The 26,350-nt window shown below is 46.4% G+C and overlaps 2 protein-coding genes across 3 annotated transcripts; both read right to left on the reverse strand.

The window, feature by feature from the left end:
• Positions 1 to 1,882: 1,882 nt before the first annotated feature.
• LRIT2 (leucine rich repeat, Ig-like and transmembrane domains 2) lies at positions 1,883 to 13,196 on the reverse strand. Of its 2 annotated transcripts, none has more exons than XM_032259265.1 (3): positions 12,447 to 13,196; positions 5,842 to 6,623; positions 1,883 to 3,961 (listed from the first exon to the last, which is right to left on the reverse strand). In XM_032259265.1, the coding sequence occupies exons 2-3, from the start codon at positions 6,500 to 6,502 to the stop codon at positions 3,201 to 3,203; spliced, it is 1,422 nt and encodes a 473-aa protein (XP_032115156.1). In that variant the 5' UTR covers positions 6,503 to 6,623; positions 12,447 to 13,196; the 3' UTR covers positions 1,883 to 3,200. The 2 variants fall into 2 exon arrangements, with proteins under 2 accessions (XP_032115156.1, XP_032115155.1); XM_032259264.1 differs by lacking the exon at positions 12,447 to 13,196 and adding an exon at positions 6,919 to 7,080.
• Positions 13,197 to 13,254: 58 nt separating this feature from the next.
• On the reverse strand, positions 13,255 to 23,767 carry LRIT1 (leucine rich repeat, Ig-like and transmembrane domains 1). Its single transcript, XM_032259266.1, has 4 exons — positions 23,525 to 23,767; positions 19,413 to 19,879; positions 16,454 to 16,759; positions 13,255 to 15,333 (listed from the first exon to the last, which is right to left on the reverse strand). The coding sequence occupies exons 1-4, from the start codon at positions 23,644 to 23,646 to the stop codon at positions 14,360 to 14,362; spliced, it is 1,869 nt and encodes a 622-aa protein (XP_032115157.1). The 5' UTR covers positions 23,647 to 23,767; the 3' UTR covers positions 13,255 to 14,359.
• Between the last annotated feature and the right edge of the window lie 2,583 nt (positions 23,768 to 26,350).

The following is a 26,350-nucleotide window of genomic DNA, read 5'->3' on the forward strand; positions in this document are numbered from 1 at the left end:
TGAATTAAACAGAACACGTGAAGGATATTAGCCTAGATATCATGTCATTACATATATATATATACACACATGTGTAGCTCTAATGAGATCTAATATCTTATGGTCCTGTCTATATTCTGAGCCACATTTAAAGAAAGCACAAACTGACTGAGATGCTTGAAATGATGGTAACATTTATTATTGTTACATTTACTGAGGGTTTACTACGTGCCAGATATTGGTCTAAGAACTTTACCTGTAAAAAAAGCCTTGTATAATCATGAGAATAATCCTATGAGGTAGGTACTGTTATTATCCCCATTTTACAGGTGAGAAAACTAAGGTACTATTATTACTGTATTTTATAGGTGAGAAGACTAAGGTACATGAAAAGAGAGTAACTTCCCTGATGTAACAAAGCCAATAAGAAATAAAGCCAAAATTTAAGCCTAAGAAACCAGATTCCAGCCAGGGTCTATTCTTGTATCCCCACTGTCAAATTGCCTTACTTAATCTGAGTAACATGAATCTTTACTCTAGGGTTTTTCAAGGGACAGCCCAAGCATCTTAAAAAGTATCAGATTCTCAGAAATCCTCCCTAGACCATTTCCCTCTCCCTAAATTTCCATGTTTACAGAAGCAGCTAAACACTGCCCTGCCCACCAACGTGTTCCTGGCTCTCCCCCTGCACTGCTTGCTCCTCTTGCACAGCCCTTCTCTCGTCCTGACGCCTCTGTCTCACATGCACCACCAAGCTTCTTTTGCTTGGTGTAAAGGTCTGAACATCCACTCTCACCTTCATGGTAGCCCAGGCCGTTTCATGATGGCTGCACCCTCAAGTTCCAAAGACCAGTGTATTAGTCCGTTCTCATGCTGTTAATAATGACATGCCTGAGATTGGATAATTTACATAGGAAAGAGGATTAATTGACTCAGTTCAGCATGGCTGGAGAAGACTCAGGGAACATACAATCATGGTGGAAGGGGAAGCAAACATGTCCTTCTCTGCATGGCAGCAGGAGAGAGAAGAATGAGAATCGAGTGAAGGGGGAAGCCCCTTATAAAACCATCAGATCTCGTGCGAACTTACTCACTATCATGAGAACGATGGCATGGGGGAAACTGCCCACATGATTCAATTACCTCCTACCAGATCCCTCCCATAACATGTGGAGATTATGGAAATTACAATTGGAGATGAGAATTTGGGCAGGGACACAGTCAACCCATATCAACCCCCTTTGATGCTATGGAAGGAAGCATACAGAGGCCAAGAGAAGTGTAAGTTCTTTTCTTGCTCCAACCACTTTTCTTAAAAAATTTATCATAGGAAATTCCACGTAAATAAATTACCTGCCACATTACATGTATGTATGTATTTTATACATTGTGCATATCTAAATATATATGTCCCCATAATTTTTAAACATATGTTCTTATGAGTGATAATAACATTGTGGTTATGCTTTTTAAAACTTCATTTGTTAGACCTCAAACTAAAACATTTACAGGTAAACTGGTGTGAAGCTTTGTATTTGTTTTAAAACACTCCAGTTAAAAAACAAATGTTGAGGGCAAGGACAAGATGAAATAAGCCTGGAAAACATTAAAACTTGGTGAAGCTGATGGAAGAGGAGGGATGAAATTCGCTCTGCTTTTGGCAAGGCTAAAAATTTTTATTTAAAAGTGATTTTGGCCAGGTGTAATACCAGCTACTTGGGAGACAGAGATGGGAGGATGGCTTGAGGTCGGGAGTTTGGTACAAGCCTGGGCAACATAGTGAGACCCTGTCCCTAATTTTTTTTTTTTTTTAATTTGGAGGGTTTTTTTTTCTAATGCCCAGAAGAAAATAAATGAGTAGAACCTGAAGAAATGAGTAGTCAATTGGTCTGAACATGAGAACTGTCTTCAATTTTAAAAAATTTTATTGTAACTAACATTTATTATGAGCACAAATCAGGTATTAGACAAGTGCAGTGGCCACAGTGAGGAAGGTCAGCCTCTGCCTGCAAAGGTCTCACCACCAATGACACACTGTGTATGTTGTTCTTCTCCACAGAGGTGTGAAGTCAAGGCAGGCTCTGTGGAAGACGTAATGTACACACTTGAGAGGGGCCTAAAAGGATAGTTAGGAACGGGTAAGGAAGGTGTGAAGATGTCACAATGAGGCTAGCTCATGTTTACACTCTTCAAAAGGTTTCCATGTGGCCAGTGAGGGAAACTGCAGGAAGATAGATGTGGATTAAATCCTAGGAATGCTCTCCCCTAGAAGGGCTGTCCAGAGGGACGATGAGTTGATGCTGGGATTCCTGGGGCCCCTCCATTCCACATGAGTCCACCTAAGAGGAAATGACCACCTCTCAGGGATTTCCTAGGAGGGCTTGAGACATTGACTAAGGGAAAGTGGTGGATATATGGATGCTATTCCTTCTGGGTATGGCCCTGCAGACTCTGCTCTCTGCCAGACCCAGGGCTGCAGCCGATCCTCTACTCCTCCTCGGTGCAGATGGCTCCAGCCTTCCCAGTTGCACCAAGGACCTCTCACCGGGGAACAGATACCCACAAAAAGAGACTCACATCACCCAACAGCTCTCATCACCCTGAAGGGCAGCTCTTTGGAATCTCACATTTATGTGATCTCATTAGGAGTTTGTCATGAAGAGAGAGGGTCACACTTTCTAAACAATGAAAGACACAAGAATACTGCAAAACAGACATTCAAGGAAACAATGGAATTGGAACCTCTTTTGAGTAGGGCTTCTGCCTCCTGCCAGATGCGGACTCTGGGCGTGTCATTGAACTGTCCAGGCTGCAGTTGCTTCACCTACAAAAAGTAGGTAGAAGTCTACCTTTGTTTGCAGGATAACATAGGTAAAATGTTATATGTAGATGTTACGTATAAACATGTAAATGTTATAAGGCTATGTATATGCAAAGAGTAACATATAGTAATTTCTAATCACCATGTATAATAAAATGATTAATTTGATAAGACAAATCTTCATGGACCTTAACTCCATGAAGATAATGACTGTGCCCTCTTAATCATGAAGATAAAGACTGCGTTCCCCTTTTTACTGTTGAGCCCCCATGTCAAGTTCAGTGCTTTGAACACAGTGGGTGCGCAATATATACCCGGTAGATAAATGGATGGACTGCTGCAGAGGGTTGGTTTCAGAGGCTTGAAGCCTACACCATTTCCACCCCATGGCCTCCGTTGTTCAGCTGTTGTCTTCCATTCCTTCCTTCTCCTTGTCCCCCTCAGCGTCTATGTGCCCCTCACCATCATCACAGACAGCTGGATGTTCTCTAAAGGAGACATCCCTGGACGGTGCGGCTGCATGGGGGCAGCTGGGGGCTTTTCTGCGATGAGGACAGCAGCGCAGGACCCACTTGCTGCAGCTACAGGGGCCCTGGGCTGCCCAGGCATAGGCGCCCACAGGCACTGCAAGCAGCACCACGCACAGGACCACTGTGACATGCAGGAGGCGCTCACGTGCTTCTAGCCCAACACCATCTCTGCCTGTTACAAAAACTACACACTGACCCTGGTGTGGAGGCTGGCCCTCTAGACTGAGGCAGGCCTCATATTTTGTGCCAGGAAGGAGGTCATCCACAGCGTAAGTATTGATTCCGGGGCCAATGTGAACCACCTCCTTCCTGATGGCTTCATCCGATGCAATGTAGAGGGTAAACCACTCCTCCTCAGGGGTGTCAGCCACTGCAAGCCACTCTAGCAAAATCCCATGCACTGTCTGCTTGACAACCCGCAGGTCAATGTAGGCACTGCCCTCTGAGGGGATGGAAAGAGAATCAGGTGCAGGTAGGGCCTGGGCAGGCTGGACATGGAGAGAGATTACAAGGGCGCTCTTGCCGATGGAGTTGGAGGCCATGCAGGTGTAATTACCACTGTCTACCAGGTGGGCAGCAGGTATGGCCAGCTCCGACAAAGCAGTATCCTCTCCAGTAGAAGATGTCAGCACTGGGTGGAAAGAAAAGCAAAACAGCTGTGCATTTATCTGATAGACTGCCAGAAAGTGTCTAGCAATGCCAGTTGTTTTTTTTGTTCAAGAATGGTGGTAACCTCTTATGAACCTTGTACCTGGTGTCAGGTGTTTGATTCCCAACATAGGATGTTGAGGATTGGAGCAATTCAACAACTTTCCCACACTGAGAGTTGTTCAGAGCAACAATTGATGTGGAACCTGGCTCTTCTACCTATGAAGACCATACTCTTTCAACTTCACTGACTGCACCCACCAAACCACCTTGGCCTTGCTGAGCCATGGGTTTCAGGAGAGTTCCTGCAACTACGTGATTGTGTGATATTATGAGCTTCAAGAAGTGCCTTTTTTTTTTTTTTTTTTGACACAGAGTCTCCTTCTGTTGCCCAGGCTAGAGTGCAGTGGCGTGATCTTGGCTCACTGCAGCCTCCATCTCCCGGATTCAAGCAATTCTTCTGCCTCAGCCTCCCAAGTAACTGGGACTACAGGTGTGCACCGCCACACCCAACTAATTTTTGTATTTTTTAGTAGAGATGGAGTTTCACCATGTTGGCTAGGATGGTCTTGATCTCCTGACCTTGTGCTCCACCCTCCTCAGCCTCCCAAAGTGCTGGGATTACAGGTGTGAGCCACCTTCTTACCTTGCAGATGTACAGTGCCTCAGAGCCTGGAGCCACATGCCTGGGCTCCTGTCCCTAATAGAGCTCCTATCCTATGTGGTCCTCAGCAAGTTGCTTACATTCTCTTGGCATCAATTTTCTTGTCAATTAAATGAAATGATAAGCAATCACCTACCTCATTAATTTGAAAGTAAGTGTTCCGTAAGTCTTAGTTTATATTTTTCTGAGAGATTGTATATAACACAGTGCCAAAGAGTGATTATAGAGCATCACAAAAGACAATACCTGAATGCATTTCTTGGTTTTCAAAGAGGCTACAACAATAAATCCTATATTTTTCTTTCATCACTATTGAACTTCAAACCAATATGACCAAAACAATAGAAAATGTGAAAATTCAGGTAATTGGGTATTTTTAAAACTATCCAGAGGTTTGTCATCATGTATAACCAATATCTGCACAAATGACTATGTTTCCCAAATTTTACCCAGTGATTCCTAGTTGTCCTCTAGACAGAGCACAGAAGACAGGATATGAGGAATCTACAAAGATTTTTCTTTTCAGCTTCTAGATAACCCCAGGGAGGCCATCCCCAGCTTTGTGGTATGCCCAGCCCTACAGAGTAGCATTAAAGGTGATCCCAGCTGAGGTATGAAAACAGAGCACAGAGTTCCAGGAAAGAAGAGGCAGATCTGAATTCCAGTCCCAGTGCCCATAGAGGTCACTTCTTTTCCCTGGGTCCCAGTATTACAACTTCAAGTCAATAAGGTCTGAACAATCTTGTGTCGATGTTATTTCAAACAAGTACCCCAGGTGATTTTGTTTAAGGCAAGTTTAGGAAATAAGCAATAGATCATCTCTAGAATCAATCCTAGTCAAAATTTCTAGAATTCTAAAATACGTACCCAGAGTTTTGCATCTAGAAAACTCCCAAAGACTATTGCTTGTATACAACTTTATAATATTTACATAAGATATTAAATCAGCCCTGAAATATGTATTTATATGTGTGCATATGTTCTAGAGAGATCTGTATGCAAACATTTAAAATAATTCTAATAGTGGAACACTACCTTGGAATATTTTCTGTTCTAGTGAGCATAATTCAGGGCTATCCCAATCTTACTTGCACCCATCCTTCGTGACTGACCCAGCTTTGAACTTCTCTAACGAGGATGGGATTACTACAGACTTCTCCATTCCCTCTAGATACACTGAGAGGGTACATGTGGCTTACCATCAAATTCTCTCCACATACTCAGGGGATAAGTCCATGCAATGGTTGGTGAGGGGCTGGCCTGTGTCAGGCATCGTAGGGTCACATTCTGTCCCACCCGAATGGTGACATTGGCACTGGGGGTTGAGATCTGTGGCTTCATGCAAGTACTAAGCTCAGTTTCATGAAAAAGCTGCCCTGCCTTGGAGAGAGGGCCCCGGCATATCAGGTAGGAATTCACCAGGATGACTGGGAGTGTAATGGACTTGACAAATTGGACAAGCCCCCTTAGGCGGCAGTCACATACCCAGGGGTTGTCATGCAGCGCCACCACCAGGCTGGAGATAATTTTGGCCCCACAGTCAGGCTGCCGGGGTTTCTGGTAGGCTGGCCAGTTCAGGAAGACACTCTTGGATACGACTGTAAGCCTATTGGAGGATAGGTCAAGGTAGGTCAGGTTGGCCAAGAACTGAAGAGCCAGCTCAGGAAATGCATCAATCTTGTTGCGTTTGAGATCCAAGACCTTCAGGAAAGGGGTGGCCCGGAACGCTGTCCATGGTACTGAGCGGAGTTTGTTCCCCTCCAGTCTCAGCTCCCTCAGTCCTGGCAGGTGCTCCAGGGCTCCTAGGTGGATCACACTGACATTGTTAAAGTTGAGCCAAAGATATTCCAAGGTGCTCATGTTGACGAAAGACCCTTGGGGCAGCTCAAATAAGGGTGAGTTTTCAATTCTTACTTGCTTGAACTCTTCAGAAAGGTTCCCAGGGATCTTTCCCAAGGAGACAGATATGCACTGCAGAGTCCTGTACAAGAAACCAGAACAGCTTTAAGATAAACAACAGGGAACTGGAAAGTGGGTCAGGCTGATCCTGGCATTAGACATGTGAATCGGAATAAAAATATTATTTTTCATTGAAATAAAAGGGTTAGACTCATTTTGGTAAAAATGCACAGTTTAGCAAAGTTCAGCACCAACTAGAATGAGCCTCATAGAGATTTGCTGATTTCCTGCCAATTCTAAGCCTGCTTTCTCTCCACATCATCCCCAAAGAAAACCCATTCCCCATAACCCTCTGGCATCTGGCCAGCAGAGCGCACCTGCCAAAACTCGCCTCTGAGCAAGTGCATCCTGGCACACAGAAAGGCTGCGCTGCATTTGTATCCAGAAAGACCAGAACTAACAGGAAGTGGCGAAAAACTGAAGCCATATTTCTCTGTAAGAAAATACGTTGTGAGTTTTGAATAAGTATAGCCCTAGCTTCCGAGTGGCAAATCCTATTATTGGTAATCCATGGTGATGTAAGTTGCACAGCAGCAGGAAAGCCCCTGGGAGCTCTGAGGTCTGTTACAGCCCAGACCACAGGTTCAGTCAGGACACACGAAGTGGGACTAATGTCTCTTAGCTAGGGTCGTAAAATTCAACATATGTGTGATTCTTGAGTCTGAAAAGCAAACTCCAAGTCAGATGTCTAATTCCATATGGATTCTACATTTCTCAGTGTCTTAGAAAGAAGTCTGAGAAACAAGCAGGTAGTGCTATTCTCAACACCATTGTTCAGGGGATTTGGCCAGAATCTATTTAATTATTCATCATTCACAATTGATTCCTGAAGCCTAGAATTTCCAATCATTTTTTCGAAGTGAAAACAGGTGGTGAGTAACAAAGTAATTCTGTGTTCATTCCTGTCACTTTTTCTCTTTCCTACTGCATCATTACAGCTGCCTCTGCAGCTTGGATCACCAGTTTCAAACACAAGATTGTATTTTCTGATTAAACCAAAAGATTATTTACTTGGACTTCACAACCTTTCCTGAATACTGTGTATTTCACATCATCAAAGTGAGCAACCTACATTTTAAAAAGAGATGCATACAATTTTACATGCTTGCTCTTTCACTCTTCATTTATTTCACAAATATTTATTGGTCATTTGCTTTAAGCTATACTCTTGCTTAATGAAAGGAATGGGGTCAAGGGCAACTGTTATCAACTCTGTCCCAAGGAGTTCTCCCTTGCTTTTGTTTCTGAGCCTTGAGATCTTTGGAATGTCATTTAATCTCTGTGAGTCTTCTCTGCATAGTGAGAATATTAGTAAATATCTCATAGTGTTTTCAGGAGTTTATTTTATATTATTTTCTAATTTTTGTATTTTTTCAGAGATGGGGTCTCACACTACTGCCCAGGCTGGTCTTGAACTTTTCAGCCTCCCAGGCAGCTGGGATTACAGGTGCAATACAGCCATTGCATCCGGCCTGTTTTTAGAACACTTTGAGATTATGTTAAATACAACACCTAGCACACAGTTGGTGCCCATTAATCCACCAACAAACTTTAAGGTCTGAAAAGTCCACATCCCTACTAACTGGGGCACTTTCAGTTGAATATTGAAATTCCGTGAGTTCCTGTAAGACTCATGATATACGTTGTACCCTACAAAAGGCCTCAGCAGGGAAAATCCGCTTAGCTAACCAGTGAGGGGGGAAATGGGTCACCAGCTAAGCTGATTACACTCCAGGCTTTCCATCCAAGCCAGATATATTTGCAGGAGTTTCCAAACAGTCTAACTCTAAAACGTGGCTGGATCTCTCGAGTTTATCTCAGGGTAAAAATCCAAAACAAAGAGAGAGCTATCGGCACAAAGTTTGTGGTACATATGGTGATGTGCTGTCTAGATCCCCCTTCAAGGGATGAGTGAAGGCTCAGCTGCAAGGAATGCTTGCATGAGGTCATGTCCTTCCCCAGGCAGCCACAACCCACATCCAGTGACTGAGGGCGGTGGAAGCCTGGCCAGTTTGCCTTGACAGGACACAACTCTGATGAGCAATTATCACTCCAGAGTCCCCTACCAGGTTTGCTAAGACTTTGTCAGGCTTATTTCATAAAAATATGTGATTTAATTCATGGCTATCACAAGCCACTAGTGGATTCCTTTCTCTCCTCTTACCCCAAAGGATAAAGATCTTAAGAGTCCTCCATTCCCAGTTTCCTCTCTGTCCATCTCATGCCAGTTTTTTCAAATGAATTCAGCTCCATCCAACTTTCCAGAAGTTTTCAGAAAGCTCGTGAAGCCCACCCACTGGCATGCTATCTTTAAAATCATCTAGGCCGCTTCTCTACTGCCCCCCACTCCTCTTCTGACACCCTCACTCTTTGGTTTCCTTATTTGGCATATGAGCACAGGAAGTAGCTCTCTTGGAAACTGAGGCAGGAGACGAGGACAATTAAATTTAGCTTGGATGATATTATTTATGTTAAACAACCTGTGGTTAAGTGTAGTCCCTAAACTCAAGAGATCATAACAGCAATGGCAAGAGGGTCTCGGAATATTACAACCCCCTGCAGGATGCTTTTCAGAACTAGGCTCTTAAAGTTCTCTATAGAAACAGAGTCATGAGGGGGGAATTACTCTGTGCCTGTGAAATGGTTAGATGTAAATGGTTGTGGGGAGGCATCTCCCTGGCTTGTCTGAATAGAATCTTTTTTTTTTTTGAGACGAAGTCTCACTCTGTTGCCCAGGCTGGAGTGCAGTGGCACAATCTTGGCTGACTGCAACCTCCGCCTCCCGGGTTCAGGCAATTCTCCTGCCTCAGCCTCCTGAGTAGCTGGGATTACAGGTGTGTGCCACCATGCCCAGCTAATTTTTGTATTTTTAGTAGAGACGAGGTTTCACCATGTTGGTCAGGCTGGTTTCGAACTCCTGACCTCGTAATCCACCCGCCTTGGCCTCCCAAAGTGCTGAGATTACAGGCGTGAGCCACCGCGCCCTGCCATCTGAATAGAATCTTAATAAGAGAGTGTTCTATCTATTCAACTGGAAAACGCCACTCACCTTCCCAATATTAGTAAAATGCTGGGATACCTCAGACAGAGAACTGGACATTCTATTGGGGGGCAGACACTCTATATCCCCTTTCTCTTTTTTTTTTTTTTTTTTTTTAGACGGAGTTTCGCTCTTGTTACCCAGGCTGGAGTGCAATGGCGCCATCTCGGCTCACCACAACCTCCGCCTCCCGGGTTCAGGCAATTCTCCTGCCTCAGCCTCCTGAGTAGCTGGGATTACAGGCACGCGCCACCATGCCCAGCTAATTTTTTGTATTTTTAGTAGAGACGGGGTTTCACCATGTTGACCAGGATGGTCTCGATCTCTTAACCTTGTGATCCACCCGCCTCGGCCTCCCAAAGTGCTGGGATTACAGGCGTGAGCCACCGCGCCTGGCTATCCCCTTTCTCTAAAGCTAGAACTCTTTCCCACCCCCACCCTCTGCTGCTAGCATGTCTGAGATGCTGCCTCGGCTACCCACATTCTCAGATATGTCTGTGGCAGGTACACAAAAGATGACCTTTCCAAGACTCCCTGACATAGGGGGACCATGAGACTCTTGATCTGGCTGATAAAATGTTACAAGAAATGAGGTTTGAAAAGCCCTAACATGATCTTCCCATTTCTCTTTTTCCTTGTCATGGCAACCACTGACATTCCAACTGGGGGAGCCTTCCCAGCTGTGTCCTTGAGTAAATACGTAAAGCAGAACCCTCCTTCCATCTACATTTCCCAGAATTAAGTACAGCTTGTGAAACAGGAATACATTTTTCTCTGTTAAACCATGGGAATTTGGGAATGATTGCCTTAGCACAAGTCTAACCTCTCCTAACTACAATGCCCTTGTAAATAAATATGCTTAGGTAGTTTTTTTTTTTTTTTTTGCTAGATTATATGATAATTAAGTCAAAAATTTCCAGCTCTTGTCCTCTAGACAAACTGCTCACTGAATCCCTCGATTGATAGTCTAGGTTTGATAGCCCACATCCACTTTCCAGAGTACAATTTCTGTATCTGCCTTTTGGTACCCAGCAACTTCAGTGGGCACGTGACCTTGGACATATTCTCTGCTTAATCATGAGCAATATAATCACGTTGCCATTATAAAAAGACATCATGAAGGTACTATAATTCCAACCAACCTCCAAACCAGGCTTCCAGGGCCAGCCATGCTGCAGGCTCACAATGGCCCAAATTGGTCTTCAGCATTGGAAGGCCAGACATTCTTTTGCCAGGACACTCAGAGGGCATTCAATTTTCAGGGACTAACTCAAACTAATCAGACTCACATACTGAAAGACTAATGTAAGCCAGGCATCATTTTATTTTTTACAATAGGAATTTGTTTCTCCAGTGACTTGAATATTCATGAGCGTAATCCAGGATGACTCCTCCCTACAAGAGCAAACCAGGGAAGACAGGATACACAAAGGTAGGTTGACAGATGAGTGTTGGGAGGCTTATTATCTTGGAGGCTGTATTAGTCTGTTTTCACACTGATGATAAAGACATACCCAAGACTAACTAATTTATAGAGAAAAAGAGGTTTAGTGGACTCACAGTTCCACATGGCTGGGAAGACCTCATAATTATGGCAGAAGGCAAGGAAGAGCAGAGGCATGTCTTACATGGCGGCAGGCAAAAGGACTTGTGCAGGGGTACTCAAATTTATAAAACCATCAGATCTCGTGAGACTTATTCATTACCAAGAGAACAGTATAGGGGAAACTGTCCCCATGATTCAATGATCTCCACCTGGCCCTGCCCTTGATTCATGGGAATTATTACAATGCAAGGTGAGATTTGGGTGAGGACACTGTCAAACCATATGAGAGCACTTTCCACCTAGACCATGAAAATAGATCCTAATGAATCATTGGATCATTGGCAAGATTGGATTCTCTCTCTCTTTCTCTCTCTCTCTCTCTCTGTTAAGATAAGATAAATACTACAAATTTCTTGCTTTTAAGTTTCTGATTTTTCTCCAGACATTTAGCCAATAAAACTGGCTAACTGGGGCCGGGCGCGGTGGCTCAAGCCTGTAATCCCAGCACTTTGGGAGGCCGAGGCGGGTGGATCACGAGGTCAAGAGATCGAGACCATCCTGGTCAACATGGTGAAACCCCGTCTCTACTAAAAATACAAAAAATCAGCTGGGCATGGTGGCACGTGCCTGTAATCCCAGCTACTCAGGAGGCTGAGGCAGGAGAATTGCCTGAACCCAGGAGGCGGAGGTTGCGGTGAGCCGAGATCGCGCCATTGCACTCCAGCCTGGGTAACATGAGTGAAACTCCGTCTCAAAGAAAAAAAAAAAAAAAAACTGGCTAACTGTTAGTTGCCTTTAGGTCAATAATTGTCCCATCATGATTGGTTCATACAATTATTTAAAGGCAACATCTTGATCACTTCAACAGATGACTGCTTTCATCTATGTTTACATTCGTCCTAATTTGGGGTGTATCTATCACTCTTTATTTATCAAACAGTAAGAATTGAGTCTTGGGTCTCCAAAAAGTCACCAGAAATGCCTTTATAAATCTTCATAAGGGGTAAACAAACTACAGCCTGAGGGCCAAATCCAGTCTGTCACCTGTTTTTGTAAAAAGTGTCTTATTGGAAGACATCCATACCCACTAACTTACATATTGTCTGTGACTCCTTTTGCATCTCATTAGCAGAGTTGAGTAGTAGCAACGGAGCCTAAAATATTTACTATTTGCCTTCTTTTATTTTCAGGAGAAAAGTTTGCTGGCTCCCGATGTACATGGTGTCTTTGTCATCTTTCAACAAAACAGCCTCTCTTACCAATGTCTGTAGTCTACAAGTTATAGTCAGGTGCGCCCTCCAGGTGGTGGCAGAAGATATCCAAGGAAATTCCATGCTTATGTTCATGGGTGCTCTCGTGGTTCTGATCCCAGGTTTCAGTGATTTTAAGAAGTCAATTTCTACAGTGAACCTGCTGCGGACCACATTGCAGGGATCGATACTGAATAAAGACCCTCAGCCTGATGAGAAAATTGTCAAAGAACTGGATTCCAAAAGAGAATTCATCACTTCCTTGTATAAATCAGTCTACTCTTGGGTCCTCATCTGTAAAATCAAACAGCCCAGCCACCATAGTGGGTTTCTATGAGTATCAAATGCGAGAAAACTGGGTGAAATATGTGGTAAGGTCTTCTGTAAATGTGAGGGGGAGTACAGTAACTTTAGAAAGCACTGTGGCACACTGGCTTTTATCTAGTAAATCACATGACATAATACTTGCAAATGCTTGGAGTCTTTTGCATAATACTAGCAAAATAATTTTTTTTGACAGCTTACTGTCCCAAAATTTCTTCAGTTATTACCCAAAGGACTTGGCACAGGTACCCCGGATGCTCTTCACGACAGAGATCAGCTCTGTAAACAAGGAACCACTTGAACCTTCTGCTGGGAACATTTGCTTTCTCCAGTGCACAGAGACAACATCTCAGTGGTTTCCCAGCTCTAAGAAAAAGTGAGCAGGGATTTTCCTTTGAAATAACTTGACGAGCAACCAGGAAGGCTCTGAGACACCCTTAAAGCGCTATATAAATACAAAATAATATCTATTAAAGTTGGTTTATTTATCACAAAGTCTGCTGTATGGGGGCAGAGGTGAAGGTGCCAGACAGCACAGGGTATAATGAGGTCTGTTGGATCCCTCCAGTCTGATATTCTGAAATCAAATGAGCAGTGTTCTCTTGAGCATCATCTCAAACTCTAGCATTTATCAAAAAGCCAAATGATTGTCTCTAGGCAGAATAGCACCCAGAGAATAAATATTAGAATTCAGTGAGGGCACAGTGGGTTATGAGTGTGGTGTGTGTGTGTTAGTGTGGATGGGTAGCTACCAGAATGGCTAATGCATAGAGAGATGGTGTGTGTGAGTGCCTATGAATTAGCATAAAATGTAATCAACGTACAGTATATGAGGGTGGTGAGGACTTTTAACTGTGGATCCCAACTGTGTGGTCCCAATCTCAGAGCCACCTAAATTTGCCTAGCTGGGTAATCCTGGGGAATGTAGATTGGATCACTGTTCAGCACATATTTCCTCCTCCACCATCACCTCCATGGAAGAAGTGTCCATGCTTGCCCCGTTAAAGTTGGGTTTGGCCATGAGACTTGCTTTGGCAGATAAAATATGGACAGAAGTGGCAGTATGCCAATTCTGAACTAAGAACTTAACAGGCATTGCATGAAAAATCATTCCTCTATTGTCATTCAACCTCACCATGAGAGAAACCTGCCCCAGGTACCCACTGCTGCTCTCCAGCCCAGGCTCCAAATGAAACACACAGAGCAGAGCCACCCTAATCAACCCACAGACCTGTGAGTGTGAAAATAAGTGTTCACTGCTGTATATCACTGAGATTTTGCTTTCATTTGTTATGCAGCAAAAACTGACTGATACAGGCAAGTTTCCTAACCTCTCACCCAAGGGAAATGGAGAGAATAGTGGTGCCTGCTGCAAATGGTTGTTATAAGAATTTAGCACTTAGAACACTTTCTGGTATGTAGTAAGTGCTTAACAAGTGTTAGCGGTTGTTGCAATAGCTTCTGCTGTTGCTGTTGTGCCCAGGTGTCTGAGTAAGCAGGTACCCAAGCAGGTAAGAGTGGGTGATCATGTAGTCAAGTGTCAGAGTTAAAGAAGGAGAGCAGACGGAGAAGGTGTGTGAGTGGTGGAGGCACATCCCTCAGCAGAAATACTCATTGATCCTGCCGGCTCTGACTCCAAAGGCCTGAAAGTCCACACTGGAACGAGCTGAGAGAAGCCTGTCAGCCTCGCTGAGGCTGTGCCGGGACAGCTCCTCTGAGCCATCCTCGCTATGGCCCAGTCTCTCCAGGTTGACGTAGGTAACTGTGGCCTCAGTGGAGTCCCTGGTGCGGCACTTGCGGCAGCGCCTCTGAAGAGCACCGCAGCAGACAAGCAGTGTGAGAGGCAGGGCAATGACGGCGGCCACACTAATCACCACCACATTGATGAGCTGCTGGGTGTTCTCCGCATCCACCACTTCATTCGTGGAGAAGATAACACACTGCTCCTTCCGGGGTACCAGGCCCTGCACGCAGACACACGCCACGTACTTGGTCTTGGGCAACAGCCCAGTGATGGTCACTCTGGTCTCCCCAGGCTGCACAATCACCCGCCGCATGCTGTGCTGCCCAAAGACTGCATAGAGGACGTTGAAGGCAGTTGTGTTCTTCGCATGGGGCGCCTTCCACACCAAGGACACACTGTGGTAAGTGTCCCCCACTACCTTCACAGATCTCACCATTTGTGCCTCTGAGGGTCCTGCCCGCCCATCAGAGAGCTCTCCCAGGACATCCATCTGGAAGTGCTGGAGGGTCAGTTCTTCCTTCGTGCTGGGCACAGAGGGTCCAGTGGCCAGGACAGCGGGTTGGGGAATCTGGGGGACATGCCTGGCCACCAGCTTGTTGTTGTAAGCAGCAGCTTCCCCCGCTCCACCTGTCCTTGCCCATAGTGCCCCTGGGTTCCCACTGTGTTCTGTGGAAGTCTGCGGCTCAGTGACGATCAGGGAGATAACAGTCTCAGAGGCTCCCAGAAAGTTCTTGGCTTGGCAGATGTAGTCTCCAGAGTCAAGGTGGGACACTGCAGGTAGGCCCAGCAGAGTCCAGCTCGTGCCATCACTGGATACTTCCTGGTGCACTAGGAGGAAAACAGGCATAAGTGAGAGAATGAATGGACCCATTTGCCCCAAGCTGCCATTCAGGGCCAAGTTCACAGCTCCTATGTGGTATACACTCAGGTGTCGTCCTGAGAAAACACTGGCAGTCATTCAACTTTTCTTAGACGAACCAAAGGATCAATATTACCTTGGGCTCAAATGTGGGGAGCCTTTGGAGCCCCAGGTTGCGGCAGAGCCTAAGAATGACACCTTCTAAATCTGACAAGTTCGCACTATGGGTCTTTTGTTTGCTTTATTCAGATAGTGTCTTGCTCCGTCACTCCAGGCTGGAGTGCAGTGGTGTGATCATGGCTCACTCCAGCCTGTAACTCCCAGGCTCAAGTGATCTTCCCACCTCAGCGTGCCACCATGTACAGCATTTTTTTTTTTTTGACACAAGATCTCACTATGGTGCCCAGGCTGATAACTCCTAGACTCCGGCAATCCTCCTGCCTCAGCCTCCCAAGTGCTGGGATTATAGGCATGAGCCACCATGCCCAGTCAACCCACCCTGTTCTTAAGGGCACTGGAATTTTACAAAGGTAACCAGACAGATTTTACTGGAACCCCAGCTCCTCCTTGTACAAACTGTGTGATGCAGCATTTAGCCTCTCAGAGCCTCAGTTTTCTTATATGCAAAATAAGAAGGAAATGCTCCTTGAAGTTCAATGTTATTATGTGCATAACACACTTAGCATTGTACTAGACCCACATGAAGAGCTCAGCAGATGGTAGCTCACATCATTAATTACTCCAGGTAATTCTGGTTTAATATTTACAACTGGGAAACTTATAAATATTAATACACTAAAAGAGAGACTTTCATCAAAAAGTCAGCTTTTTGTTCTCTCGGGGTGGGCCCCGAGTCTCTACAGAGTGGCTGGTGGGATATGATAGGACAGGTCAAGAGACGTTGTCATTGTTGAATCTATTGTCACAATGACTTGCCTCTGGGAAGCCGCTGTCAAACTCAACTCAGGCAGATAGAAGCCCAGCCTTGCTTAGACAAATTCCCTCTGACCCTGCCAACTCCCCATTTGGGGCACTGCTTTGTCCTCCCCAGTCTGGGGTCTTAGTGTATCCTCCCTTTAGCTCACATACCTGTACCATTAAGGGGCCTGCCATTGGCCCTCCTCCAGCTCATCTCAGGCCCAGGGACTCCAGTAGCTCCACAGCGTAGCAATGCTGTGCCCCCCAAAGGGGACCTGATGCTGGCCACTCCTGGATGGAGCTCTGGGCCCTGGCACTTTCTCAGTTCAAGCTGGCTGAAGGCCACTCTGGCCAGGCTGCGTGGGCTGGCACATCTCAATTCGGTCTCAATGAAGGCTAAGTTTGGGGCCCAGCCATCCAAAAGATGGACCAGGTCATAGAGCTGGCAGTCACATACCCAGGGGTTGTCCTGTAGCCCTGCAGGGGTAAAATAGAAGACAAGATATACAGATAGATTTTCAAGGTCCTCAGGCCCAGCACCCCATCTCCTTTGGGAGGACAGGCAGGTCCTCATTCAGAGTCAGCAGAACTGGCCTCTGGGCCCAGCTCCTTGCCTTATTAATTGTATGACCTAAAATTTGATTCTTTGTGTTAAATGATAGCATTACTTTCTTTTCAGGGTTGCTTTAAACATAAACAAAAATAAATCATATTAAGTACTGGGTAGCTATATAGCATACTGACAAAACTGGCAATTACCCTTGCCATTCTTGGACTGATTCTTTCAGGCCGCTGGCCAGGCAGTATTTCCACAATAATTGCAATATGACAAAATCTCATTTATAGACATGTATCACTGACCCCTGATCCTTGATGCCAGTTCTCCCAGTGTTAATGGTATTTTCAGCATCATCCCAGCAATGAAGGTGTCTGCTCTGATCCACGGTCACTTTGACATAGACTCACATGGGCATAAACAGCAGGGTGAAAGGGCCAGAAAATCAAATCCTAGGATCTATCCCCTACTGTCTTTACTCTAAAACTGAACATTCTTACAGAGCTGAAAGCAGTGTCAAAGAACATTACAGAGATAGCGGGGTACCATGTGCATATAAATGAGGGGTACCGTGTGTCCTCAGTTCTAAGGAACAATTCCTTCTTATAGGGTTGCATTACTGAAATGCAAGATAAATGCATTTGATATGATGTCCCATTAGTCCCCAAAGACTTATTTGATAGTATATCTAATAATCAGTGACAACTTACACATTCTTATAGATATATTTAATACATTTGGAAAGGGGGGTGTCAAAGGGTTAGGGTGGGTGCATTCAGATGTGACTGTATATTCATGTCTCTCAGGTCTCTTTGAGCAGAACCCAAGGGTGCCAGTTCCTTTTCCTACCTGCCCCTCACCCCATCTCACCAGTGGCCGCTGCCTTACATGGCTGGTTAAATGCACTTAGTGATACATCTGCAACCCAAGATTCATCAATGCCTGGCTCCAGTGGTGAGCTACCTGGCTTTTGCTTTATCACAATAAGGCCAGAAAGACTGAATGTAAAAGGCAAAGTTAAACAACAATGAGACTTTTACTTGCCAGACTGGCAAAAGTCAAACATTTTGGCCATTTTAGTTGTTAGCTCCATGAGTGAATAGATTGTCATCTCTTTTGCTCTCTGTTGTATTCCCAGCACCTAGAATTGGAAGGCATTCAAAAATACGGAGTGTCACTCATTGCCCAGGCTGGAGTGCAGTGAACGATCTCAGCTCACTGCAACCTCCACCTTCTAGGTTCTCCTAGAAGCGATTCTCCTGCCTCCACCTCCCAAGAAACTGGGATTACAGGTGCCCACCACCACATCTGGGTAATTTTTGTATTTTTAGTAGAGACAGGGTTTCACCATATTGGCCAGGCTGATCTCGAACTCTTGACCTCAAGTGATCCACCTGCCTCGGCCTACCAAAGTGCTGGGATTACAGACGTGAGCCACTGTACCTGGGTCAGATTGATTTTTAAATGTCTAATATGCACACTCCGTGACCTAATAATTCCACCTGTCTGTTCCTATCCTAGAGAAACATTTATGTGTACAAGAATGTGCCAAAAATGTTTTCTGTTTCATCATAGATGTTAACAAAATAATAGAAACAATTTTAAAAGTCCATTAAAGGGGGAATGATTAAATAAACTATAGTATAATTATGTTTATAACATACCGCAGACATAGCATACTATAGAATATTGTGCAGTAGTTTTTAAAATGAACTTGACCCATTTGTAAAAATCTAGAAATATCTACAAGATACAATGTTGGGTCAAAAAGTTAGTGTTGGTTAGTATGTATAATATGACAAAATTTTATGTAAAACACACAAATAACCTTTCTGCGTACATGCAGGTATGTGTATACACTTATATATATATGCATATGAAATGTATCTGAACAGATAAGGAGCTTGAATATAAATATAATAATAGTAACTACTTTTGAGAGGGGGTTGGAATAGGGAGAGAGGACAAAAGGGTCTTTACCCTCTTCTGCGATATATTAAACATTTGTATTTATTCATGTATGATTTGTAGAATTCAGATCAATTTTCCAGAATGAACTATGCTCCTGCCATTCTGAGGGCTAGGCAGGTGCCTTGGGCAGGAAAGGAGATCTAGTTCCCATGGTAAGCCGTTGGTTTGTTAGGAACAGGAAGGAACCGAAGAAATAGCAGGTCCGGCTGGTGTAGTGTACTAACCCATTCAGCTCTGAGTTGGGAAATTGAGTCTCAGGGGCCTTCTCCTGGTTGTGTGACCTGGAAAGACCTCTTTTATGACAGGGATTTGAACTGCCACAGTCTGGCTTGGCGCTTGAGCTCATAAACCCGCCCCTCTTTTTTAAAGACGGGGTTTCACCATGTTGGTCAGGCTGCTCTTGAACTCCCGACCTCAGGTGATCCGCCCGCGTTGGTCTCCAAAGTGCTTGGATTACAGGAGTGAGCCACCGCGCCCGGCCGGATCTCATTGCTTTTGCTGAAACCCGGATGGCAGGTATCATTTCAATTTTCCAAATAAAGAATTGAAACTCAGAGAAGCGTAACTTGCCTAAGACCCCAGGTGAAGGATGCCGCCTCTTACCTAGGACCAGCCTGGGGTGGTGGCCGGGAGGGAAGAGACCGGTCTTCAGGTGAGCCCAGGAGGCGATCAGCTCCTGCGGGAGCCTCAGCAGCTGGTTGCTGGAGAGGTCCAGGAAGGTGAGGTTCTCCAGGAAGCGCGCGGCCTCAGGGGGCACAGCCGAGAGGCGATTGGCCTGCAGGTCCAGCAGCCGCAGCTGGGGGGCGTCCCTGAGCGCGGCCCAGGGGAAGGCGGCCAGGCGGTTCCCGGGCAGCCGCAGCTCCCGCAGGCGTCGCAGGCCCCGCAGCATGAGGGCGTTGAGCTCGCTGAGGGCGTTGTAAGGCAGCCACAGCTGCTCCAGGCGGCCCAGGGGCCTGAAGGCCTCGGCAGGCACCCTGCGTATGGCCGTTCGCTCCAGGCGCAGTCTGGAGGTGTCCGGGGGGATGGACGCGGGGGGCAGGGTCATGTCGGGGTCGTTGCACACCACCGTCCTGGTCGCAGAAACGGGGGATAGTTGAGCAAGGATCCTGCTGGGTCTGGAATCTCCCACCGCTACCTCCCTCCGCGAGGCCTTTGGTTCTGCTCGGATCACAAGACGCCCACACCAGAGTCCAAGCCATGGCGGGGACCTGGAGAGGGGCCCAGAGCAAGCAGCCCCACTTTTCCCTTTGCTCTCAGAGCCTCTCACAAGGGTCCCAGAAAGGTCATCTGGTCTTCACTGTCCTGCAAGACCTCACCCTTACACTCATGACCCATAACAGCCCGCCGCACCCGCAGTGCACTAAGAATGAACAGTATTAATAAACCCCGTCATGACGCTGTGCACTGTTGCTTTGCAAATATATGTTAAAAGTGTAGCCGGGCGCGGTGGCTCAGGTCTGTCATCCCAGCACTTTGGGAGGCCAGGCGGATAGATCACTTGAGGCCAGGAGCTCGAAACCAACCTGGCCAACATGTCGAAACCTCCTCACTACTAAAAACGCAAAAATTAGCTGGGCGTGGTGGCACGTGCCTGTAATCCCAGGCAGGAGAATCGCTTGAACCCCGGAGGTGGAGGCTGCCATGAGCCGAGATCACCCCACTGCACTCCAGCCTGGGTAACAGAGCAACGCTCCGTCTCAAAAAAAAAAAAAAAAAAAAAATACCCTGTTTGTTTGTTAAATTATATCTAAATTTTTGTAACTGCTTTGGTTTATCATTCCACAAAAAATATACCAAGGATATCAAAAATGAAAGTGCCTCAAATCTCTCCCAATTCTGGGGAGTCAGGTAATGATCAAGGTGTTTACGAGCCAGGACTTGGCAGCCCCACAGCTGGATTCACACCTGGGCTCTTTGCTTGCTGGCTATAAGTCCTTGAGTACATTCCGTAACCTCTATTTTCCTGTTTTGCCATCAAATAGACTCCACAATGTGGTTACAGGGTTTAAATGAGATAATGCATGTACAAGACCAGCACGCTGCCTGCCACCCTGCATGAACCCAAGGTATGGGTCACTGTCATAAATGTTTGCATCTCAGCAGGGACAGTAGATCGGGTCACTCTTATCAGCTCTTCTACCCAAACCACAACTTCTTAAACCTTATTCTATTAAGCTTGAGACTAAAGCAGAGGATAGAGAGAAAACGGGAGGCAGCCTTTGCCCTCAAGGAGCCTACATTTCAGCGCTATGTTTTATACTACATAAACTGAAAATAAAATCCTAAGCCCCCCAACCACGGAACAGACCCATCTAAGGGAGTTTGTAATAGCATAACCTCTTGTCATAGCGTAACATACTGGTCATATCAGTCATTCCTGCAAGTGCACACACATCACCGGCATCTCTTGGCGTAACTCATATACTCCACTTAAAGGCAGCTGGACTGGGCTGGTTTTTTCTTGTAAACAGTGCCCACAAACAGCACAGATGTTTTTCCTCCTTTTGAGCAAACATACATGGAACTCCTATTAAGTGATGGACAATTCAGAATAGAATAGAATCAACCTCGTAGCCCCTGTCCTCATACAGTGTATAATCTAGCTCGGGAAGAAAGCATTTACAGCAATAATACTTCCAGATAATAAAATAGGTTTGGCCAAGTGTGATGGTTCATGCCTATAGTCCCAGCTACTCAGAAGAATAAGTTGGGAGGGTAGCTTGAGCCCAGGAGTTGGAAGCTGCATTGAGCTATGATCGTGCCACTGCACTCCAGCCTGGGTGACAGAGCAAGACTGTGTCTCAAAAAAAAAAAAAAAAATACATGTTTGGGTATTGCAAGGAAGAAGGTCTGAATGTAGGTGAGAGAAAGACAGGTGATTGGAAAAAAACTTATCTTGGGGTGGGGAGAAAATGGTCAAAAAGGGAATTAAAGGAAACCATAAGAAGCCAAAGCCTACATCATAGCTCAAACCTACAGCACAACTCCTGGTGGGGTAAAACCAGGGGCAAACTGGGACAAACAGCATGGGCACAAATCCGTTCAGGTGCACAGCCCAGGTCCTCCCAGGCAACCCTAGTGCCCACAGGTACACACTTCACGATACAGCAGCTCAGACATAAAGGCTAAGTTCTCCGAGAGGCCCAGGTTAGAGAGGGACCTGAGGAAGCCTTCTGAGATGCAGAAGGAGCTTCGGTTTAACTGCATAGTCTGTGCCCAGAGCCACAGGGGACCTCAGGGCCTGCTACAGCCTTTATGGCCTCATAGGACCCTTCATGCAGAGGGGCTGGTGTGTGTTAGCCATGGAATGGTCAGGGAGGTAGAACCAAGACCTCTGGCTTCAGAAGAGGGAATGCCCACTGACTTACATTAGCAGCCCTCGAAACTCATTTTCCGTCTTGAGGCTAGCTCTGCTGCCTGTAATTCATCCCTGGTCCCTGCGCATAGTGGCATCACCAGATAAAGTTTCTGAAAACGGAACTGGAATGCCTGGGTTCCAGGACTGGTTTCGTCAATGATGCTGTGTGGATTTCAGCTCTATGCTGTCTATGGGTGGTGGGGAGGGTTTTTGTCACTCCAGTGACACTGTCCTTGGCCATGGGATATTTCCAGCCTGTTCAGTGCTCCGCCTGGCTTCTCCTGGGGAGAGGATCCCTACCCTCCACATGAGTTGATGCATTGGACACTTGGGTTACAGTGGAGTTCATTCTGTTTCTCAAGTCATGCAGGGTGTCTTTTCTTGGTGGTTCTTCTTCATTTCTCTGCCTTCTCTCATCCCCCAATCCACTTGACATTCATTCCTGAGATTATTAAAAGGGCAGCTCCAATAACATTGCTTCCAGGGTCAGAAGCCATAAGTGGCTCAGAAACCATGCAGTGGTTGCTAATGGGTAAGCTGAAGAAGTTGGAGGAAAGATGGGGTAAAATTGCTAAAGAAAAGAAGAAAATGAGCAGTAGTGGGAGAGCAAGGGTCCACAAGCCACAATGTCCCATGGGAGGAGAGAAGGAGAGGATGGAAGTGCTCTGAGGGATCAGACAGAGGGTGGGGAAAATCAAGGAAAAGGCTGAGGATGGAAGGGAGCATGCTTCTCATGGGATGAGTCCTCCTGGCTTTTTGGAGTACCCATAGAAGGGATTGAGGCTGAGGCTTCTGGGATCTCTTCTTCTCTGGGATCAGAGAAGATCCAAGATCCAAAGGAGGAAGAATGAGAGGCAAGTGGTCCCATCGTGGGTGGGGTTGTAGGAAATCCCTGGGATATGACTGGGTGTTGTAGAGAGGTCAGGCAAGACAGTGCAAGAGGCCTGGGAAAGAAGGAGCTGGGGAAATATAGAAAAGAAGAGGGAATAGAAAAAAGCAAGGAGAAGAAAAGAAAGCAGTAAGGGAGGAGACTTCCAGAGCTTTAAGGAGGGCTCTTCCCCACCAGGAGCCTGGAGGAGGATTCAGGAAGGACTTTCTAAAACAGGCACACTTGTGCCTCACCCTCGGGTCCATATGCAAAGGTACCTGGTACCTCTTGGACAGAGTCATTCCCTTGCTTGCTGGAAAATAATGCAGCCCAGACCACCCTATAGAATCCCTGGGCCTCAAGGGCCAGGGGAGATGAATATCTCACCCGGTCTTGCTCTCAGGGCCCCGGCTCCATCTCCCTCCAACCCAGCCTAGCTGGCAGAGCAATGGAGGCTGGGCTGTCCATCCCACGCACCCGGTACCATACCTGGCCTTGCTGCCATCACCCAGGATGTGGAGGCTGCAGCTGCAGTGAGAGGGGCAGGAGCCCCGGGCCTGGGGAGGCCACCCAAGGGCCAAGAGCCAGAGCATGCCCACTGCCACCCTCATGGCTCCTGGCTCCTCTCTGGCCCAGGCAGGGGCCTGTCCCTGGACCGCTCAGTCCCACCAGCCCAGCAAGCCCAGGAAGCCCAGCAGCTGCCCACTTGCTCGCCAGCCCCTTACACTCCCTCCTGAGGCCATCGGATAAACACGGACAGGCTGGGGATTAGGGAGGGGAGTCCCAGCCGCAGCACTCAGCAGCTTATTTCTGTCTGAATCACTCAGTCCTGAGGGTGGGGGTGGGGGACCCCCTTCTGTAGCAACAGCCACAGGCCCAGAGAGGCCAGGGCACAGCAAAGCAAGACAAGTAGGCAGCTTCCCAGAGGCAAGCAGCCATGGGACTGTCATCTGCAAAGCACCCCATCCCAACCAAGCCACAGACAACACAGACTCCACGAGTGCCAGCGAAGATAGAGACAGAACCCCAGTTTCTAATAAGGCCCTTTGGAAACTCTTTCCTGTGACATTGTCTCATAGCAAAAAAAGCACCGAAATGAAGCAGCTCTTCCTGACGGTGCGAAAGGCATTAGAAGGAGCCCAAGCTCATTCCTGGGTTCAAATCCCAACTGTTTCATTAATGGGCTGTGACCTTGGATGAGTCACATTATCTCTTAGCCTCTGTGTCCTTATCTGACAAAGAGAAATAAAGTTATTTCATGCAGGGTGTTTATGAAAATTAAACTCAAATGCCAAAGCCTTGACAGCTTGTGAGAATGGAAGCTCTCTCACAAGTTGTAAGTACAGTACCCAATTTCACTGATACTTACAAGTCCCTGGTTACATAGGAACTGGACAGGTTCAGACATTTTGAAGAGACATCAGAGGTGTCTCTCATGAGCCCACAAACTGTCCCAGGCTGCCAGGCAAAAAGCTGCCTGCCTTGAGTACCCCATGGATATGGGACTCAGAGCACTGCTATTTCAGCTGAGCCCTTCCAGGAATTACTACGAATGCCAAAGGTGGGGATGGCTCCACAATGAGGGACAAGGGCACCCCTCTCCTCAAGGGATCATATTCCAAGAAGGGTCCCAAAGGAGTAGCTCAAAGAGTTCTTAGAGAAGGCACTTTCAGGTTTTATTTTGGAGACAAAACTCCAGCCTCCAATAAGGGCCTTTGGAAATTCTCATCCATAAAGCTTTGCTTTGCTTTGTAGCGACAGGGTTTGCTGTCGCTCAGACTGGAGTGCAGTGGTGTAATCATAGCTCACTGAAGCCTCAGACTTCTGGGCTCAAGCCATCCTCCTGCCTCAGCCTCCCGAGTAGCTGGAACTACAGGCAAGCACCACCACGTTTGGCTATTTTTAAAAAATTATTTTTTGTAGAGACCAGTTCTTGGTATGTTGCCCAGGCCGGACTCAAACTCCTGGCCTCAAGCGATCCTCCTGCCTCAGTCTCCCAAAGTGCTGCTGGGATTACAGGCCTGAGCCACTGTACCCAGCTCAATTTCAATTTTTATCTATTATCTCCTAATCCTATCCCACCCTACCATATCTACTCAATAGGCCAGTGCGGACTGACCAGGGATGATTCCCAGTAGTAGACACTCAGCCGACTGATTCATTCATTCCTCACATTTGACCCCAAGGCATTGTTTTCTGGTCCAACATGCCCTACGTAAGTTCTTTGGCTTTTCTGGAAGGTTCCCCAGTCCCTCAGGCCTGTGGGTCCAGCCAGGCCTAGACCAGTGAGTTATGGCCCGCAAAGATATCTGGGGCCCCAGTGCACACATATCTGCCTAACTCTCTGCCAGGTCTGTTTTGACAATACTGGCTTCTCATTCTATCCTTCCGATGCAGCCGGTAGGGTTTTCTCAGTGCTTCCCAGCTATACTTCCTCCTCCCCAAACCCAGCCACCAGCTTGCCTGTTCCCACATCTCTGCTTCTTTCTCCTTCATCTTTTGCCTAAATGAACTTTACCCTTCAATCTTGGCCTTGCCCTGCTTTCTCTTCTCATGAAGGCTTTTGTGATCTCGAAGGCATGAAAAAAGGACGGACACAGGTAATAACCAACATCCTAAGGTAGAAATTGAGAAAGAATAGGGAAGCTCTGGAGGTTGCAATCATAAGCTCGGCCCTGAGGAGGGATTTGGCTTGGAGATAAGTGAGGACCCATGAGAGGAAAGGCCTGGGAAGTGGATGTTGATGGAACAGAATGGGTTGCTCTACCAGAGTGCATCAGAAGATGCCATTGAAAAGTGCCTGAGCCTGGGGAATAGGAGATCCAGCTTTTGTTTCAGCTCCATCCATAAATTACTACGTGGCCTCAGGAAGATTCTTAACAGCTTTCAGCCACAGTTTTCTCATCTGAAATGGAAAGGATAATGGTATCTAATTCATGGAATTGTTTGTAGGACTCATCAGAAGATCCCTTAGCACAGTGCCTGACCTCATTCAATATGAGCTGTGTTGCCAACAGTGCCCTGGGGCTTGGTTTCTTTATCTGAAAATGAGTTAAGGTACCCTAGATCAGTGTTTCCTGGTGCAAATTTTACCATGAGCCAGCACATAACAGTGCATAAAGAGCCGGTGTACCAAGAAATCATTTGTAGCAACCTAAGCTGTTAGTGGGGAGGGAGGCGGGTGCAGGGAGGAACTGACAAGATAGCAGCCCCTCTGTTCTAAAACAGTGTCCTAGGAGATGTTTTATGCTTGTAGGGCTCAAGTGCTGTATGAGAGACAGGAAGTGCAGCCCTGAGGTTTATATTCACGTTGTC

The sequence above is a fragment of the Sapajus apella genome, unplaced genomic scaffold (genome assembly GCF_009761245.1).
Source record: "Sapajus apella isolate SASKATOON/1434 unplaced genomic scaffold, GSC_monkey_1.0 scaffold107, whole genome shotgun sequence".
Classification (NCBI taxonomy): Eukaryota; Metazoa; Chordata; class Mammalia; order Primates; family Cebidae; genus Sapajus; species Sapajus apella.